General features: G+C 67.8%; 3 protein-coding genes and 1 non-coding gene across 4 annotated transcripts; 3 read left to right on the top strand and 1 right to left on the bottom strand.

The window, feature by feature from the left end:
• The first annotated feature begins 1,006 nt into the window (after positions 1 to 1,006).
• On the top strand, positions 1,007 to 7,680 carry PPAN (peter pan homolog). Its single transcript, XM_067560635.1, has 12 exons — positions 1,007 to 1,203; positions 1,451 to 1,621; positions 1,871 to 1,972; positions 2,535 to 2,585; positions 2,973 to 3,143; positions 3,357 to 3,433; positions 4,161 to 4,268; positions 4,640 to 4,763; positions 5,032 to 5,110; positions 5,197 to 5,326; positions 5,574 to 5,734; positions 6,141 to 7,680. The coding sequence occupies exons 1-12, from the start codon at positions 1,183 to 1,185 to the stop codon at positions 6,572 to 6,574; spliced, it is 1,629 nt and encodes a 542-aa protein (XP_067416736.1). The 5' UTR covers positions 1,007 to 1,182; the 3' UTR covers positions 6,575 to 7,680.
• Positions 3,543 to 3,621, top strand: LOC137161423 (small nucleolar RNA U105B). The gene has a single exon (XR_010922067.1). It is a non-coding gene; the product is annotated as a small nucleolar RNA U105B (small nucleolar RNA).
• Positions 7,681 to 7,814: 134 nt separating the features above from the next.
• P2RY11 (purinergic receptor P2Y11) lies at positions 7,815 to 8,898 on the top strand. The gene has a single exon (XM_067560353.1). The coding sequence runs from the start codon at positions 7,870 to 7,872 to the stop codon at positions 8,896 to 8,898; it is 1,029 nt and encodes a 342-aa protein (XP_067416454.1). The 5' UTR covers positions 7,815 to 7,869.
• EIF3G (eukaryotic translation initiation factor 3 subunit G) lies at positions 8,663 to 15,165 on the bottom strand. Its single transcript, XM_067560638.1, has 11 exons — positions 15,062 to 15,165; positions 14,853 to 14,899; positions 14,331 to 14,465; positions 14,154 to 14,242; positions 13,677 to 13,736; positions 13,179 to 13,283; positions 12,590 to 12,779; positions 10,742 to 10,849; positions 10,378 to 10,514; positions 10,109 to 10,215; positions 8,663 to 9,470 (listed from the first exon to the last, which is right to left on the bottom strand). The coding sequence occupies exons 1-11, from the start codon at positions 15,079 to 15,081 to the stop codon at positions 9,455 to 9,457; spliced, it is 1,014 nt and encodes a 337-aa protein (XP_067416739.1). The 5' UTR covers positions 15,082 to 15,165; the 3' UTR covers positions 8,663 to 9,454.
• Between the last annotated feature and the right edge of the window lie 514 nt (positions 15,166 to 15,679).

The raw sequence follows: 15,679 nt of genomic DNA, 5'->3' as shown, positions 1-15,679 counted from the left end.
GGGGGGGATAGGGAATGGGGGGGCACACAGAGCCCCTGGTGGGCAGGATAATGGGGAGACATAGAACCCCCTGTTGGGGAATGGGGGGCACACAGAGCTCCTAGTGGGAGGAGGGGGAATTGGGGGCAAACAACGCCCCTGGTGGGGAGGCAATGGGGGGCAGGGAAAATGGGGGGCACGCGGCGCCCCTGGCGAGGAGAATGGGGGGCACACAGAGCGCCTGCCCCGCCTGAACCTCTGCAGGGCGGCACACTGACCCGGGGCAGTGCCCCTGAGCCAGACGAGGGCCAGGCGGGGTTTGCACCCACCGAGCCGGCGGGGTTTAGCGGCCGAGGGCAGGGGCTAGCCCGGGGGACATGGGGGAAGCCAGGTGCTAAGGAGCCGGTGACCCGGGGCAGGACTCGCACACTATCCGCTGGGCTGCGCTGGAGCCTCTCGGAGCGCGCCGGGGCCGGCGGCGGGGCTGGAGGGAGCGGCCCGTGAACGGCGGGTGAACGGAACGGAACGGGCCGGGCCAGCAGCGCCGAGGCGGGTAACGAGGGGAGCGTTTGCCCACGGAGCCGCCTGCCTCGGCCGGTGCCGGTGCCGGTCTCCTGGCCCAGCGCCGCCGGCTGCTCCTCAAAGCGCAGGAGCCCCCCCGCCCCGCCCCGCCCCCATGGCAGAGCGCAGCGCGGCACAGCCGGCTTCTGACTTCCCGCCCAGCGCGCTCCAGGCAGCGGGGCGGGATCGGGGCCCAGAGGGGCGAGGCGGGGCGGGGCAGGACAGACAGCGCCGCCGGCCCGGCCCGGCCCGGGAAAGCGGGGCCCAGAGAGACGGGCCCGGCCCGGGCCCCGAACAGCCGGTTCCGCTGCTGGCCCGGTGAATCCCCCCCCCCCGCCGTGGGGCTGCGCCAGCGGCACGTAGCGCGTCGGGATCCGCTCCGGGGGGGGCAGGTGCCACGTGGGGGGGCAGCTGGGATGGCGGGGCACGGGGGGGGCGGACCCTGTGGCGGTTACCGGGGAGAGCGTCAACCCCACCCCAATTGCGCCACCGGCAGAGCCCGGACCGTTTAGAGGGAGGCACCGGCCGGAAGTGCCCGGCGCGCTGAGACTGCCTCACGGCGGGTCGGCCGGAAGTGACGTACCGTGTCCGCAGCGTGGGCACTGAGTGGCTGGGGACGGGGCTCGGGAGCCCGGCGGCGGGATGGGGCGCGCGGGCAGCAAGGTGCGGGGGGGCTGTGGGGGAGGGGAGTCGGGGGGCCGGGGGGAGGCTGTGGGGGAGGGGACGGGAGTCGGGGGGCTGTGGGGGAGGGGCCGGGGAGTCGGGGGGCTGTGGGGGAGGGGGAGTCTGGGGGCCGGGGGGAGGGGAGTTGGGGGGCGGCGGGTCGAGGGGGGCTGTGGGGGAGGGGCGGCGGCGGCGGAGGGGGTCCCGATCCCGCCCCCCCGGCTGACCCCCCGTTTGCCCCCCGCAGACCAAGAACCAGAAGCGGGCGCGGGCGGCCGCCCAGCAGCGCGCCCAGGAGCGGTTCTCCGCCGCCCCGCACTGCTTCGTGCTGCACCGCGGCCGCGCCGGCCGGGCCCTGCAGCAGCTGGTGCTCGACGTGCGGCGGGTCATGGAGCCCTTCACGGCCAGCGCCCTGCAGGTGAGCCGCGCCCGCCGCCCGGGCCGTGCAGTCACGCGGGGCCCCGAGCCTGGGCTTCCAGGGCCGGGCCGCGCCGCGCCGGCAGGACGCCGGGTTCTGCCCCGGCACCGGGGCCCAGCGGGTCACAGCGGAGGGGGGGGGTGTCGGGACTCCTGGGTTCTGGCCTGGCTCGGGGGGGGGGGGGACGTCCCTTTCCGGCCCCGGGCTGAGCGTGGCGGTGGCGGTGGCGTGACGCTGGCTGCCCTCCAGGTGCAGAAGAAGAACGCGCTGAAGGATTTCGTGGCGGTGGCGGGGCCCCTGGGCGTGACGCACTTCCTCGTCTTCACCAAATCCCCCTCCAGCGTCAACTTCGTAAGTGCTGCGCCAGGGGCTGGGGGGCTTGGGCCGGGAGCGGGTAGCCTGGGGGTGCGGGTAGAAAGCCCTCAGCCCCCTGGCTCTGTGCCCTGCCAGAACGGGACAGCTCCCCGTGGCCAGGAAGGGGCAGGCCTTTCCCCCGGCTGGCAGGGGTCTGCCGGGGGCCTTTGCTAGCTCAGTGAGCCTCTTTGTGCTGCCACCACCTTCCCCCGCAGCCTGGTGCAGAGCACAAACACGGGGCTGCGTAGCGCGGCGCCCAGCTGGACTGCAGCGAGGCCCCCCCATTTCTAGCCCCTGATGTTCCTTCCCCCGGGCGTCTCCCGTGGCAGGGCCCAGCGCTGGATGCAGCTGATGAAGCAAATCTTACTGAGCACACGCTGTGATTTCAGTTTCAAAGTAAACGCACTGATGCACCCATCCCGCTGGGCAGAGCGAGAGGAGCGGACTCTGGCAGCCTGCTCGGCGCCGAGTCTGACGCTGCCGTGGTGGGCGGGTGCTGTGGTGCTGGCCTTACCCGGCCCTGACCCCGTGTCTGTCTGTCTGTCTGTCTCTCTTGCAGAAACTCCTCCGTCTCCCTGGAGGCCCAACACTGACCTTCAAAGTCACGCAGGTGGGTGCTGGGCACGTCCGCTGGGGTTCCGGAGCTGCCACCACCCGTTAGTTTGGGGTTAGCTAGAGCCAGCCTTACATCCCGGGCCAGCTGCACTTGCTTGGCTCGTGGGTGACAGACTCTGTCCCTGGCCAGAGAGGTCAGAGCCGGGCCTGTGACGGGCAGGGGCTACCCGGGCCGTGATCCTGCCGCTGCCCTGCCCCCACCCTGTGCTGCAGGGAACACGCTGGGGATGCCAAGTGTCCGTGGAACCTAGAGACATGATGCTTCCTCCCTGGCCCACCTAAGCAGCACAGAGCAAACTTGCCCTTGGGGCAGCAAAAGCCTGCTCCCCCTTGCCTCTCGCTGGCCCCCCAACCCCCTGCTCTGCTCTCCCCTCCCCTCCAGTACTCACTCATCAAGGACGTGGTGTCATCCCTGAAACGCCACCGCATGCACGAGCAGCAGTTCACGCACCACCCGCTGCTGGTGCTCAACAACTTCGGCCTGCCGCAGATGCACGTCAAGCTGATGGCCACCATGTTCCAGAACATGTTCCCCTCCATCAATGTCCACAAGGTGGGTGCATGGGGGGGAGGCCCCGCAGGACCAAGGGAGACCATCCTGGGACTTGAGGAGTAGAGGGGAGGGGTGATTGAGGCCCCCCAGCCTGTGTTGCATGGAGCATGGGGGTCCCTGTGGGCTGACATTCATTGGCAGGGGTGGGAGAAGCACCGTTGTGCTGGTGCTTGTCTCGCGCGGTGACTGCCGCGCTGCTCCGCCCCACCCCAGGTCAATCTCAACGCCATCAAGCGGTGCCTGCTGATCAGCTACAACGCGGACACCCAGCTCCTGGACTTCCGCCACTAGTAAGTGTCTGCGCTGGGGACGGTCGGGGCCTGGGCACGGGGTGATCACCCAGGGTGTGCGAGGGGAAAGGGAGCTCTCCTTCTCAGCAGGCGACCCCAGCAGTTCTGCCTGGATGCAGCTGATGAGAGTATAGCCTGATGATGAATCTGTGATTTCATCCTAAAGTAAACGCTCTGATGCACCAGCGGGGTTTGCGGCCAGACAGACACTAGCAGCTTGCTGCCTTTGAGCAGCTGCTCTTTGGTTTTTTCCTGGGGTGTGCCCTGAATCTCTGGTGCCTCAGAGCATGGGGCTGACCCCGACCGGCTCCCTCTGGGCGCGTCCCACACGGGGCTCGTCTTTCAGGGTGGAGCTGGGGGCTCCAGGCCCCTCCCAGGACAAACTCCTGGGGAAACACCACCGGCGTGCGCTGTGCTCCTTTCTCCGCTGGTCCAGCCCCTGGCCTGCAAGAGCCGAGCGGCAGCGCGTGGGGAAAGGCCAGCTCAGGCAGCTGGGCGTGCTGGGTTCGAATCACACTGCAGTCCCCTGCCATCGCTGAGCCACCCAGGTGGGCAGACGCGATGGGCTGGACAATGCCTGCTGCCCCTGGGCCCTGTGATTCGTTCCAGTGTCGGGAGCTGGGTCCCTCCCGGCCCCTCCTGCTCCCAGAGACCCCCAACCTGGAGCTGCTCCCTGTGGATCCCGATGACCTGGTGCGTGACCCCTCCCCCCTCTGCTCCCCCCCAGCAGCCTAAAGGTGGTGCCCGTGGGCGTGAGCAAAGGCCTCAAGAAGCTGCTGCAGGAGAAGTTCCCGAACATGAGCCGGCTGGAGGACATCAGTGAGCTGCTGGTCAAGTGAGTGCTGGGCCCTGCGTGGGACCGGGCCAGGGTTTGAGACTGCGGCTGTGTGCAGCGCCTGGCGGCCCGGCCCATTGCTGCACTGGCAGGTGTCTTGCCCTGCATCACTCCCTGCCGTCTGGGCCCTCTGGGCTGGCGAAGCCGGGGCTCGTCGCCTGGGGAGACGCGTCATGCCCACAGGGCAGGGAGGTGGGAGAAAAGGCTTCTGAGCTGCACTTCTACACTGGGGCGGAGAGTGGCTTAGGGCAGGAGGGGCTGGGTGCCCGGACTCCTGGGTTCTCTCCTCAGCTCTGGGAGAGGAGTGGGGTGTCGTGTGTAGAGCAGAGCAGTGCCAGCTTGTCCTGTGACCTGCCGTGTTTTCCCCACAGGGACATTAACCTGTCGGAAAGCGAGGCCGAGCAGGATGGGACCCACAATATCCTGGAGCTGCCCCAGGCCTACGCGGGCCGGGGGAACATGAAGGCCCAGCAGAGTGCCGTGCGTCTGACCGAGGTGCGTGCTGCGGCCAGGGCCAGGGGGCTGGGGCGACTCAGTGGTGGGCGGGGGCGCCGTCTGTGATGACAACAGAGAGAGACCTTGATAGAACCGTGATCTTCAAAGCTATAGTCTGACCCAGCCGTGGGGCTGGGCCAGGGGCCTCCACACCCCAGAGCCCCCTGCAGACTCCGACTGGACACCCCGCTGTAAGGGGGCTGGGACAGGGGGTGGGGTTGGCTGGGGGCCTGCCCTTGTCTGATGGATTCTGTCACCTTCCTCGCAGATCGGGCCCCGAATAACCCTGCAGCTCGTCAAGGTGGAGGAAGGACTGAGCCAGGGCAACGTGCTCTACCACAGCTTCAGTAAGTGCCTCTGCCCCGCCCCCCCCCAAGTCCTGTTTGGCCAGCAGGCTGTGGGTTTGAATCCCCCCTTCTTCCCCTGCCCCCAGTTCACAGGACGGAGGAGCAGCTCCGGGCAGCCCTGGCCAGGAAGGAGGAGAAGCTGCAGCTGAAGGCGGAGCGGCGGCGCAGGCAGGAGGCTGATGTGCAGCGCAAGAAGGAGCAGCGGGAGGCCCACAGGTGAGCGGGAGCTCCCCCAGCACTGTCCTGTCTGGGGGGGGCCAGGCTGGGGGGGCAGCAGCTGGAGGGGGTTGGAGGGAGACATGCCAGGAGCCCCAGCAGGGTCTGAGGTTGCCTGATGGCTGCCGTCCCTGAGACTGCATTTCCCAGCCTGCACTGCACTGCCACCTGGCCCTGCCCCTGGCGGAGCAGTGCATGCTGGGAGCTGTAGTGCCCCCGGGGCTGATGCTGGCGCTTTGGGGTACAGGAAGCAGAGCCTGGCAGGGATACAGAGGAAGCAGCGGCAGGGGGAGGACGGCGACAGCGACGCTGAGGATCCTGGGCTGCCGGAGGACCAGGACCCGGCTGACCAATCAGACGACGACGTGGAATATTACCGACAGGCAGTGGGCGAGGAGCCGGACGAAGGTGAGACGCGAACCGCCTGCCCCCGGCCGCGCAGCGCAGGACACGGGCCCGGGGCAGGGTCTCAGCGCCGGGCGCAGCTGATGATGCGGATTTCGCTGAGCGTGCTCTGATGTCAGTTCAAAGTAAACGCACTGATGCGCCCATCCCTCGGCACCACCCTGTCCTCTGCCGCGCAGCCTGTCCCAGGCCTCGCCCCGGCATCCCAGCACCCGCCGGAATCGCAGCCTAGTTGTGGGAAGGGGGGTGGGTCCTGTCGGCAACCAGCCCTGCCCACCAAGCCCGTCACCTGATGCTGTATCGCCTGGGGTTGGTTCTGGTAACCCACCGTGGGCCCTGGAACCCCGGCAGCTGATCTGCCCTGCCCACCCCGGATCCTGACTCCTGCCCCTTTCTCCCGCTTCTCTAGATCTGTTTCCCCACCGCACCAAGAGGAAACACAGGCCCCAGCGCTCCCCCCAGCCCAGCAAGAGACTCAGAACCGGCCAGGCTGGAGAGCAGCCCGCCAGCCCCGACCCAGGCAGAGCGAAGCACAGGAGAGCCACTGGCCCTGGCCAGCCGCAGAGGGGCTGGCGTGGCCCCAGAGACCCCAGGCGGCAGAGGGAGAGGGGGAGCACGCAGGGGCCGGGGCAGCAGAAGGACGCAGGGGGCTGCAAGGGGCCCAGGAAGCGGCGAGGAGCCCAGAGTCCCAAGCTGAAAGGACCCAGGCAGGCGGGGCAGCCGGCAGCCAAGCGAAGCCCCAGGGTCCTTGGGGCGAAGTTCAAAAGGCTGTGGAGGAAGCAGGCAGCCCAGGGCCAAGGTGCCCGGCAGAGGCGCAGCACCACCACTAAGGGGCGGCACTAGCCCTCCAGGACTCTGCCTTGGCCACAGCCTCGGGCGGGCGTCCCAGGGCCCTCGGCCTGTACTGACTTGTTGGGCAATACACGGCTCTGCATCCCCCTTGTCTGTCTGTGCCGGGCTGCGCCGCCAACCTCTGAGGTTCTCTGTGGGCAAGACGGTCTGTGCTCGTCCTCCGTTCCCCCCCTCCCCCAGCTGCTTCCTGTCCCTCCCTGCTGGTGTGGGGGAAGCAGTCCTTGGGGCACTGGCTGCCTAGGGGGAAGTTGGGCAGCTTCCTCCTCGAGGCTGTGGGCAGCGGCTTCTGTCCCCTGCCTGTGGTGGGGCCTGCGCTGCTGCTCCCTGCCCAGGTCAGCCCCACTCAAGCACCACCAGGTGAGGTGGGGGCACCTTTCTCCTGGAGGGGGCTCAGCCCTGCCTTCCTGCCGTGGGCACCCAGGCGTGATGCCACACTGCAGCCAGCTCTGATAGGGGGTGGGTGGGGGGGTAGCTCCTGCCCCCCTGAGGGCCCTCCCCTGCACCTGGGTAGTGGCTGCAGAGGGTGGGGATGGTGCTAACCCTAGAGCCCCGCCCTCCAGGCTGGGTGCCTTAAATGTGCGCAAAGGGGGGGGTTGCGGAGACAGCTCACGGGTGCAGGAAACGGGCCTGGCTGCATCACCAGAGCTGGTCCTGCCGCCGGAGGAGAGGTGAGTGTGGGGCCGGGGCCTGGGGCAGCGTAAGAAGTCTCAGGCTGGTTGCCTGGGTCTGTTCACTCCCGGCCTGGGTGCAGGGCAATTCCTGCCTGGGGTTGGGGGGCCCCGCCATGCATGTGCTGCTCCCAGCCAGGGCCCCATGAACCACCAGAGCCCTGCTGCCTGACCCCTGGGGCTCAGCCTTGGCTGGCTGGAAGCTCCCGCCCATGGTGCGCGTGCTGATTGATACCAGCTGAGGATCTCCCCCTGTGGAAGGGGGGGTCCTGCCCAGTGCTGGCTGGGCTGTAGCCCAGGGTGGGGGGGGGGGATGGTGCAGCTGCAGGCCCTGGCCCAGAAACCCGCCTGTTCGAGTAGCTCCAACTTACGCAGGCTGCATGGGGCCAAGGCTCGGCTGGTCCCCGCGTTCCTCCAGTGGCAGGAAGCCCTGTGGGTTGGGGGCAGACTCGCCCGCCTAGCGCTGCTGCCTCCACCCGCCCTGTGACTCATTCTCCGAGGCAGCAGCCTGATGTGTGAGATTCCCACGCTGCGCTGGGGTGACAGTGGCCCCCTCCCCCCAGGGCTGGGCTGCAGGCGCAGGGCACTAACCCAGCCTCCCCCTCGCTTCGCCCCAGGATGGCTGCTGCAGGGCAGGGGTCCTGCAATGGCTCCTTCAGTACCTTCCAGGAGGGGATGTGGCCGGCGCTGGCGCTGGAGTTCCTGCTGGCCTTCGCCGGCAATTCCTTCGCCGTCTATCGCTTCGTGGCCTGCGAGCGCCGCTGGCACACGGGCATCGTGTTCTCCTTCAACCTGGCCGTCAGCGACCTGCTCTACGCCCTCTCGCTGCCCTTCCTGGCCATCTACTACTACCCCCCCAAGCACTGGCGCTACGGCCTGGCCCTCTGCAAGCTGGAACGCTTCCTCTTCACCTGCAACCTGTACGGCAGCATCTTCTTCCTCACCTGCATCAGCCTCAACCGCTACCTGGGCATCGTGCACCCCTTCCTGGTGCACGGGCGGCTGGAGTCCCGCCACGCCAAGCTGCTGAGCGGCGCCGTCTGGCTGCTGGTGGGGGCCATCTCCGCCCCCACGCTGCACTTCTCGACACTGAGGACCCGTGAGAACAGCACCGAGTGCCTGGGCAGCGCCACGGACGCGCAGCTGCCCACGTACCTACCCTACAGCCTCTGCCTGGCAGCCCTGGCCTGCGCCCTGCCCTTCCTGCTCACCCTCTTCTCCTACGCGGCCATCTTCCGCACCGTCTGCCGCAACCCCAACATCACGCCGCTGGAGAAGCGCAAGGTGGGGGGGCTAGTAAGCGTGGGGGTGGCGCTCTACGCCGTCTCCTACCTGCCCTACCACATCCTGCGCAACCTCAACCTGGGCCTGCGCCTGGCGGCCAGGGTGCAGGACTGCCAGCGCGCCCTGCTCGTCCACTCTGCCTACCAGCTCAGCAAGATCCTGGTCACCCTCAACATCTGCACCCACCCCCTGCTCTACGCCGCCCTGGCGGACAGCATGCGGGGCTGCTGCAGCACCCCCCGCGGGCAGGGCCAGGACAAGGCACCCGAGAGAGTGGCGCTAAAGGCTGCAACTGACCCCCCCCAGCTCACGGCACTGGGAGGGAATCAGCCCCCCACTGGTGCCGCAGACGCAATGCCCTAGGATCACCCCCCTTCCCCGCCTGTCCAGCCCGCTGGGCCGGATGAACATGCAGAGCAGGCTCAGCGCTCAGGGCTGGATGTGGGGCTCCTGGGAGATCAGCTGCACCCCTGCGAAGGCAGGGGCCAGAGCTCAGAGCGGGGCAGGCTCCTCGCCCCAGCACTCAGCCTGTTCCTGTGCACATCACCGCAGCCACGCGTGCCCCACGTGCTGCTGACTCTGCTCCCAGTGCCTGGCCACGGGCTGGGACGCTGGCAGCTGAGTCAGAGCCGGGGCAGACATGATCCGAGCTGCTGCCGGGGCCCTGCAAACCCCCAGCTTCCTGCCTGCTTGGCGGCAGTGGCAGGGACCTGGGGGCTGAGACCCGCTGCTGCAGCCATGTGAGCAGGCTCTGCTGCAGGCTGGGTCCAGCCCCTCCCTGCTTCCCTCTGACGGGTGGGCTGCAGGGTGGGGGAGGAAGTGAGGCCCCCACACACCCAGCTGGGATGAACCTTTATTAGTGACCAAGTCTCTGGTTACAGGGCAGCTGGCCATTCCCAGAGCAGCAGCAGGCACCGCCTCAGTTGGTGGAGGGTCTGCGAGGGGGAAAAAGGGGGTTAGAATGGGAACGAAGCCAGGGGGTCAGCTCTATACCCCCCGTCTAACCTCCTACCCCCACACGGCCAGCGGGACAGCTCTACACCCCCCGTCTAACCTCCTACCCCACGGCCAGGGGGTCAGCTCTACACCCCCCGTCTAACCTCTAACCTCCTAACCCGCACAGCCAGCGGGGCAGCTCTACACCCCCCGTCTAACCTCTAACCTCCTACCCCACGGCCAGCGGGGCAGCTCTACACCCAACCTCTAACCTCCTACCCCCACACGGCCAGCGGGGCAGCTCTACACCCCCCGTCTAACCTCTAACCTCCTACCCCCACACGGCCAGCGGGGCAGCTCTACACCCCCCGTCTAACCTCTAACCTCCTACCCCCACACGGCCAGCGGGGCAGCTCTACACCCCCCCTCTAACCTCCTACCCCCACGCAGCCAGCGGAGCAGCTCTACACCCCCCCTCTAACCTCCTACCCCCACGCAGCCAGCGGGGCAGCTCTACACCCACCTCTAACCTCCTACCCCCACATGGCCAGCGTGGCAGCCCCTGGGCAGGGCGGGAGCCCAAGGGGAGACCCGGGCACGTCGCTGGGGACCCCCCACCCCCTGGCCTGGCACTCACTTTGCCCACTCCACATTGAGGATCAGGTGGTCGTAGCCGAAGCCGGAGACGCCAGCGATGGCGCGGGCGGCGTCCTCCCGGCGGTGGAAGCTGATGAAGGCAAAGCCCTGGGGGAGGAAGCAGGTGGTGAGAGCAGAGCAGAGCAGGGTGGGGACTCTCCCTCCCCCCACCGAGCGAGTGGGGGCTGTGGGACAGTGCCCCAGCGCCTGGCACAGCCAGGGTCTTCTGCCAGGAGATGCAGCCGCCCATACCTCCCCCGTGGGGCTCACCTTGGACTGCCCTGTGGCCTTGTCCTTGGCCAGGTAGATCCTGGAGATGGAGCCGAAGGGGCGGAAAAGCTCCTGCAGGTCGGTCTCCCGCGTGTCCTCCGACAGGTTGGTGACACGGATGGTGGCGTTGTCGTCGGCTGGGGAGAGGGGGGTGGGTTAGAGGAGCCAGCAGCGAGGCCGGGTCAGCGCTGTGGCGCTGCCAGAGCCCAGGCAGCTGGAAGAGCAGGAACCGATCCTGCCTGACTCACGGGGGAAACCGAGGCACAGAGCTGGGGAAGGGACCCAGCAGTCCAGGCTGCCCATGCCAGTACTGATAAGCGGAAAGGCTGGCTGGTCTGCAGCCCGCCCGGGCCCAGGCACTTACCCCTGCGGTTGGGCTGCATGGACTCCCCGCGGCGGCTGGCGCCATCCCTCAGGCTGGGCGGGACATATTTCCCCGTTTTGCTCTGCTGGGCCTGGACCGGCTCCGGTTCTGGGAGAGCAGGAAACACAGGGCATTTGAGCAGTGCCCAGATCCCAACCCACCCCCCATTGCACCCCTTTCCTGGCTCCCCCACCCCTCAGCCAGCACTGGAGAGGGCGCTACACCCTTCCCCCGTGACCCTCAGAGCCCCTGTACGCCAGCTGGCGAAGGGAGCCAAGTGGCATCCCAAGATCTAGAGTCAGCGGCGACCCGCTGGCAGGCGTGACGAGTCCTGCGCTGAGACGTTCTTCCAATCTGCTGTGGCGGCAGCCAGGGACCAGGCACCGCAGCTTGCTGCCAACAGCAGGACCTCTGCGCCTTAGGCGACCGAAGTGATCAAGCCAATCGAGGGGGCCGTGCCCGGGGCTGAAGCAGGGTGAGGACAAGGACAGGAACAAGCAGCCGGACAGAGGGACTTTGTCTGGGGTGTCCACCACGGCGGGACAGGTCTGCACCCCCCAGGCTCAGCTGGATGCAGAGGAGAAAGCTGAGAGTGGAGCGCTGCGAGTTCGGTTCTGCTCTGTTTGTACACAGGCCTGTCTTCTCGCTGGCTCAGCATTACTGAACCCATGTTCTGTGTTAATAAACATGCTTGGCGTGACCACAAACCAGCTCTGTGCTGCCGTGCTGAAGGGAGGGGCGTCCTCCGCCAAGCCACCAGGCTGCTGCGCTGTCTCTGCAGACAGCGACTTGGCTCCTTTCTGAGTGTCTAGGGAGCTGGAGTGGACACTGCAGAGACCTCTCGGGAACTGGGGTTCACTGAATGTTACTGGGGGGGGAGGGGAGGGGTTGGACTGGCAGAAGTCTCGGGAGTTTGCTGGGGCGGCAGGGAGGGGTCATGCAGGCTCTGCTCTAGCTGCGGGTCGCTGCAGAGGGGTAACACAGCGGCGCAGCTGCCTGCAGGATTTACACCCCAGTGGCTGGCTGAGGTCCACACTTCAAGCCCTGGCAGAGCAGAGTTTTACGTGACTCAGAGCGAGCTGCCTGGGAAGAGGCTCCAGGCTGGGGTTTGCTGTTCGTTTACTTTGGGTGAGGCAGCGGCAGAATGAAAAAATACAAAAATGAGCAACAGCAGAACTGCCACGAAGCTGGAAGTGGCCCGACCGGAGGCTGCACGAAGGAGGCTGAGAAAGCAGCGCGTCAGCACCAGATGGGGGACCTGAAATGGGAGCCAGCGGAAATAGCTGCCCACCAGCGAACCGTGGAAGTGAAAGCAGCAGCAGCCAAGGGAAGGAAAGGCAGCAAACCCGAGCTGGGGGAAAGGCAGGGCAGGACCCACGGCTCCCAGGTATTGCCCCTCCCGCGGGACAAAGGGCCCTGCACACACAGATGTGTGGGATGCGTCACCACGTTCCGGAGCAGAGCCAGCATCCCGCGCGGGTGCCAGGGCGAACCGTTAGCGAAACAGCCGCGGAAGGGGCTTGGAAATACAGTGCGTTTACAAAGGGTGCAAGTTACCCGAGATCTAGAGAGCAAGACGCAGAAACCTCCACACCATCAGCGGAGTCGAGCGGCCGTGCCTAAGACGGGCCACGGGGCAGAGCCGCATCATCCACTGCCCCTCCCTGCCCCGCCTCTAGGCACTTGCCTACCCCTCAGCCTTCATTGGGGAGCCCTGCTGCACCCCCGCCCGGCTCCCTCTGCCTATCCCTCGGTCAATCAGGTGTGCCCCCATTGTACCTTCCGGCTCCCACCTGCCCTGTTTGCCCCCCATGCAGTGACCCTGCCCCCCCCCGGGGCAACCAGCACCTCCTGGGAGCTTCTCCTTCTCGCCCGTGGACAGGCCCAGCTGCTCGGCCAGCTCCTTCTGCATGGGGCCCAGCGTGTCCTTGTAGGGGCAGCGCGTCGTCCAGTGGTCGCCCTTGCAGATCCGGCACGACACGATCTTCTGGCCCTTCAGCTTGTTCATGGGGTCCTCCTCCTCCTGGCAGTTCAGGTCCTGCGGCAAGAGGGCGGAGCTGTCAGACCCAAGGAGCCATCCCCGCCTGGGGGGGGCACCCCAAACTCCACCCGCACCTCAGGGTGGGGCCACCAACTATGGGAAACCCCAAACTCCAGTCCCGCCCAGCAGTGGGGCACCAGCACGAGGGAGCCCCAACCCTCCACTGGGGCTCCCACATCCCCCGCCCATTCCCCAAAGCTGGCGAATCAGCATTTCCCTTCCCCCTGCCCCAGAGCATCCCAGCCAGCGAGCGGCACCCCCAGCCCCAGCCCCACACGCAGGAATGCGCAGAAGGCCCCTTCAAATGCTGCAGGAGCCGCTGTGCCCTCCCCCCACCCAAGACCCCCTAGAGATCCCATTAGCCACCCAGACACCTACTGCACCCCTCCCCCTCACCTCCTTGCTGGTGATGAAGGTCATGAAGACGTCATCGCTGACAGTGGTCGTGGCCACATTGGGGCCAGGAGCATCGAACTCAGAGTTGCCGAATTTCTTCCAGTTCTGGGCGAGAGACGACGGTCAGAACCGGGACTTGGGGAGTCGATGGGACCCCCCCTCGTACCATGCTTCCCCCACCACAGGAAAGCCCCGCTGGCTCAGACCCCTTGACACAGCTCAGCAGCAAGAAGAGAAAAGGGCAAAGCCCCCAGTGCCCAGCCCAAGGGGCTTCCCGGGGAGCAATGGGGATTTGGGAGGAGGGGACACAGAACTGGAGGGACAAGGGGGACCTGGCAGCCAGAGGGGCGCTTTCTCCAGGACGAGGCAGAGCCCTGGTGAGGGGATTTCCCAGCTCCCTGCTTAGACAGCTGCTAACACCACCCCACCACCCCCCGCAAACGGCCTGGGGGGATTAACCCCTCGTGGCCCTGCTATCCCAGCACAGAGCCCACTCACCTTCCTCCGCGCCACGGCCTTGGAGGCCTTCCTGGTCTCAATTCGGAAGGTGCGGATGATCTGCAGAGGGACGACAGTACCAGCCGCTGAGTGTCACGGAGGCCAGGCGGGTCAGTGTGCCCGGGGGGCGGGTGATACTGGGAGTGCAACCAGATGCTTCAGTTGGAGACACACTCGGCTGCTTCGCTCCAGGTCCAGGCTCCACCCTGCCCAGCCTCACCTGCCTTCCAACGGGATGGAGGATCCCCGCAGGGTGTGAACACCGCAGCTCCGCACAACGAGCAGAAAACGGAGGGGACAAGGCCTGCCCAGCCGGGGGAGCCCCATTGCTCAGGATGTACAATCCTGGCCAGGAAGGGGCTGTGCGGAGCGACTCTGCCCGCGGGGGGAGGGAACGAGCTGGGCTGGACCCAATGGATTCCACGGTGGGTACTGGGGGGACACCAGCCTGGAGCGACCCCCAGCCCCACCACTCACCTTCACCTTGCGCCCATCCTCCTCCTCCCTGTACTCGGTGATGGTTTTGATGTTCCCGTCGATCAGCTCTTTCGGGGGCGGGAGGGGACCTGCAGAGGGGAAGGCTGGTGAGACAGCTGTGTGACCGAACTGCTCCCTGGGGGAGGGGGGGTCCCACGCCCCCGGCTCAGCTCTTACCTGCTTTCAGCAGCTCCACATCTGCACTCAGGTCGGGAGTCGGGGGGGTTTCCTTCAGCCCCCCGCTGAGGGGCAGGTCCTTCAGCCCCCCGCTGAGGGGCAGGTCCTTCAGCAGCTCGCTGGTGATGCATTTGTCTGTCAGGGGAAGCAGCAGTCACGGCTCCGCGAGGTCTCGGAGCGGCTGGAAGGGGGGTGGCGGAGTGGAACGAACCCCCCGCCCGGGGCTGGGAGAGGCTGCACTGGGCAGGGCACAGGCCAGGCCTGCGGCAGAGCCCCGTGGCGACCGCGCGTCTGACGTCCCAGCAGGCTCGGGAGGCCCCACGGGAATCGCCACAAGCAGCAGCGCCCAGAGCTGCCCCGGGCCCGCCCCCCCCAGCACAGACGTTACATGAGCAGCCCCGGCCGCGCTTCGCTGGGCTCTGCCGCGCCCCACAGCGGAGGGGCCCGCGGGGGGCGGGGCCTGCGCTGGGGCAGAAGGACGCGATTCTGGGGGTGCCCGGGGGGGGGGCGGGGGCTTCTCACCGTCATCTCCCTCCTCCTCCACCTGGTCGGCCCAGCTGGGCTTCGAGCTGCGAGACAAAGAGAGTCAGAGACCGGCAGCGCCGAGCACCGCCCCGCCCCGCCCCCCACCTCCGGCCCCCCCAGCCCGCAGGACCCCGCCGCCCCCCTGCCCTGAACCCGCCCGAGCCCCGCCCGAATCGCCGGGCTCCCCCCGCCCCGGCCCCCCTCACTCGTAGTCCCCCGTCGGCATCGCGGCGGCGGCGGCCCAGGCAGCAGCAAGACTCGGAGTCGGCCTCGCTTGCGCAGACCGGAAGCGGAAGCGGCGGGGCAGCGAGTCTCGGCTGGGCTAGAGCGTCCCCCGGAAGCCGGGCCCGCACAGCCGCCCTGGCAGCCGGAAGGGGAATCACAGCGCGGCCGCGGGGCGTCATGGGAGTAGTTGCGGGCTCGCTGGCGCGCAGTGCATGCTGGGAGCAGTGACCGCACTGCCCGGCCCGGCCGTTGGCCTGGCTGAACGGCGCACTGCATGCTGGGAGCTGCACCTGGCCGGGGGGAGGGCGCACTGCATGCTGGGAGCTGCACCTGGCCGGGAGGGGGGGAGGCGCACTGCATGCTGGGAGCTGCACCTGGCCGGGGGGAGGGCGCACTGCATGCTGGGAGCTGCACCTGGCCGGGGGGGGGGCGCACTGCATGCTGGGAGCTGCACCTGGCCGGGGGGGGGGAGGGCGCACTGCATACTGGGAGCTGCACCTGGCCGGGGGGGGGGGGGGAGGCGCACTGCATGCGGGGAGCTGCCCCTGGCCGGGGGGGGGGGGGCGCACTGCATGCTGGGAGCTGCACCTGGCGGGGGG

The sequence above is a fragment of the Emydura macquarii genome, unplaced genomic scaffold (genome assembly GCF_026122565.2).
Source record: "Emydura macquarii macquarii isolate MOO-44397 ecotype Brisbane River unplaced genomic scaffold, CSIRO-AGI_Emac_v2 contig_2292, whole genome shotgun sequence".
Taxonomy (NCBI): Eukaryota; Metazoa; Chordata; order Testudines; family Chelidae; genus Emydura; species Emydura macquarii.
The sequence above is the reverse complement of the archived record's forward strand: the minus strand, read 5'-3'. Positions and strand labels throughout refer to the sequence as shown.

What these genes read in the sequence shown, in the direction of transcription:
- PPAN (XM_067560635.1), top strand. Translation starts at nt 1,183, where the DNA reads ATGGGGCGCGCGGGCAGCAAG. An exon ending in TGGGGCGCGCGGGCAGCAAG is followed by an intron (nt 1,204 to 1,450) that starts GTGCGGGGGGGC and finishes TGCCCCCCGCAG; the next exon opens with ACCAAGAACCAGAAGCGGGC. An exon ending in TCACGGCCAGCGCCCTGCAG is followed by an intron (nt 1,622 to 1,870) that starts GTGAGCCGCGCC and finishes GCTGCCCTCCAG; the next exon opens with GTGCAGAAGAAGAACGCGCT.
- P2RY11 (XM_067560353.1), top strand. Translation starts at nt 7,870, where the DNA reads ATGGCTGCTGCAGGGCAGGGGTCCTGCAATGGCTCCTTCAGTACCTTC.
- EIF3G (XM_067560638.1), bottom strand. Translation starts at nt 15,081, where the DNA reads ATGCCGACGGGGGACTACGA. An exon ending in GAAGGAGAAGCTCCCAGGAG is followed by an intron (nt 10,850 to 12,589) that starts GTGCTGGTTGCC and finishes CTGCTCTCCCAG; the next exon opens with AACCGGAGCCGGTCCAGGCC. An exon ending in CATGCAGCCCAACCGCAGGG is followed by an intron (nt 10,515 to 10,741) that starts GTAAGTGCCTGG and finishes CCCTCTCCCCAG; the next exon opens with CCGACGACAACGCCACCATC.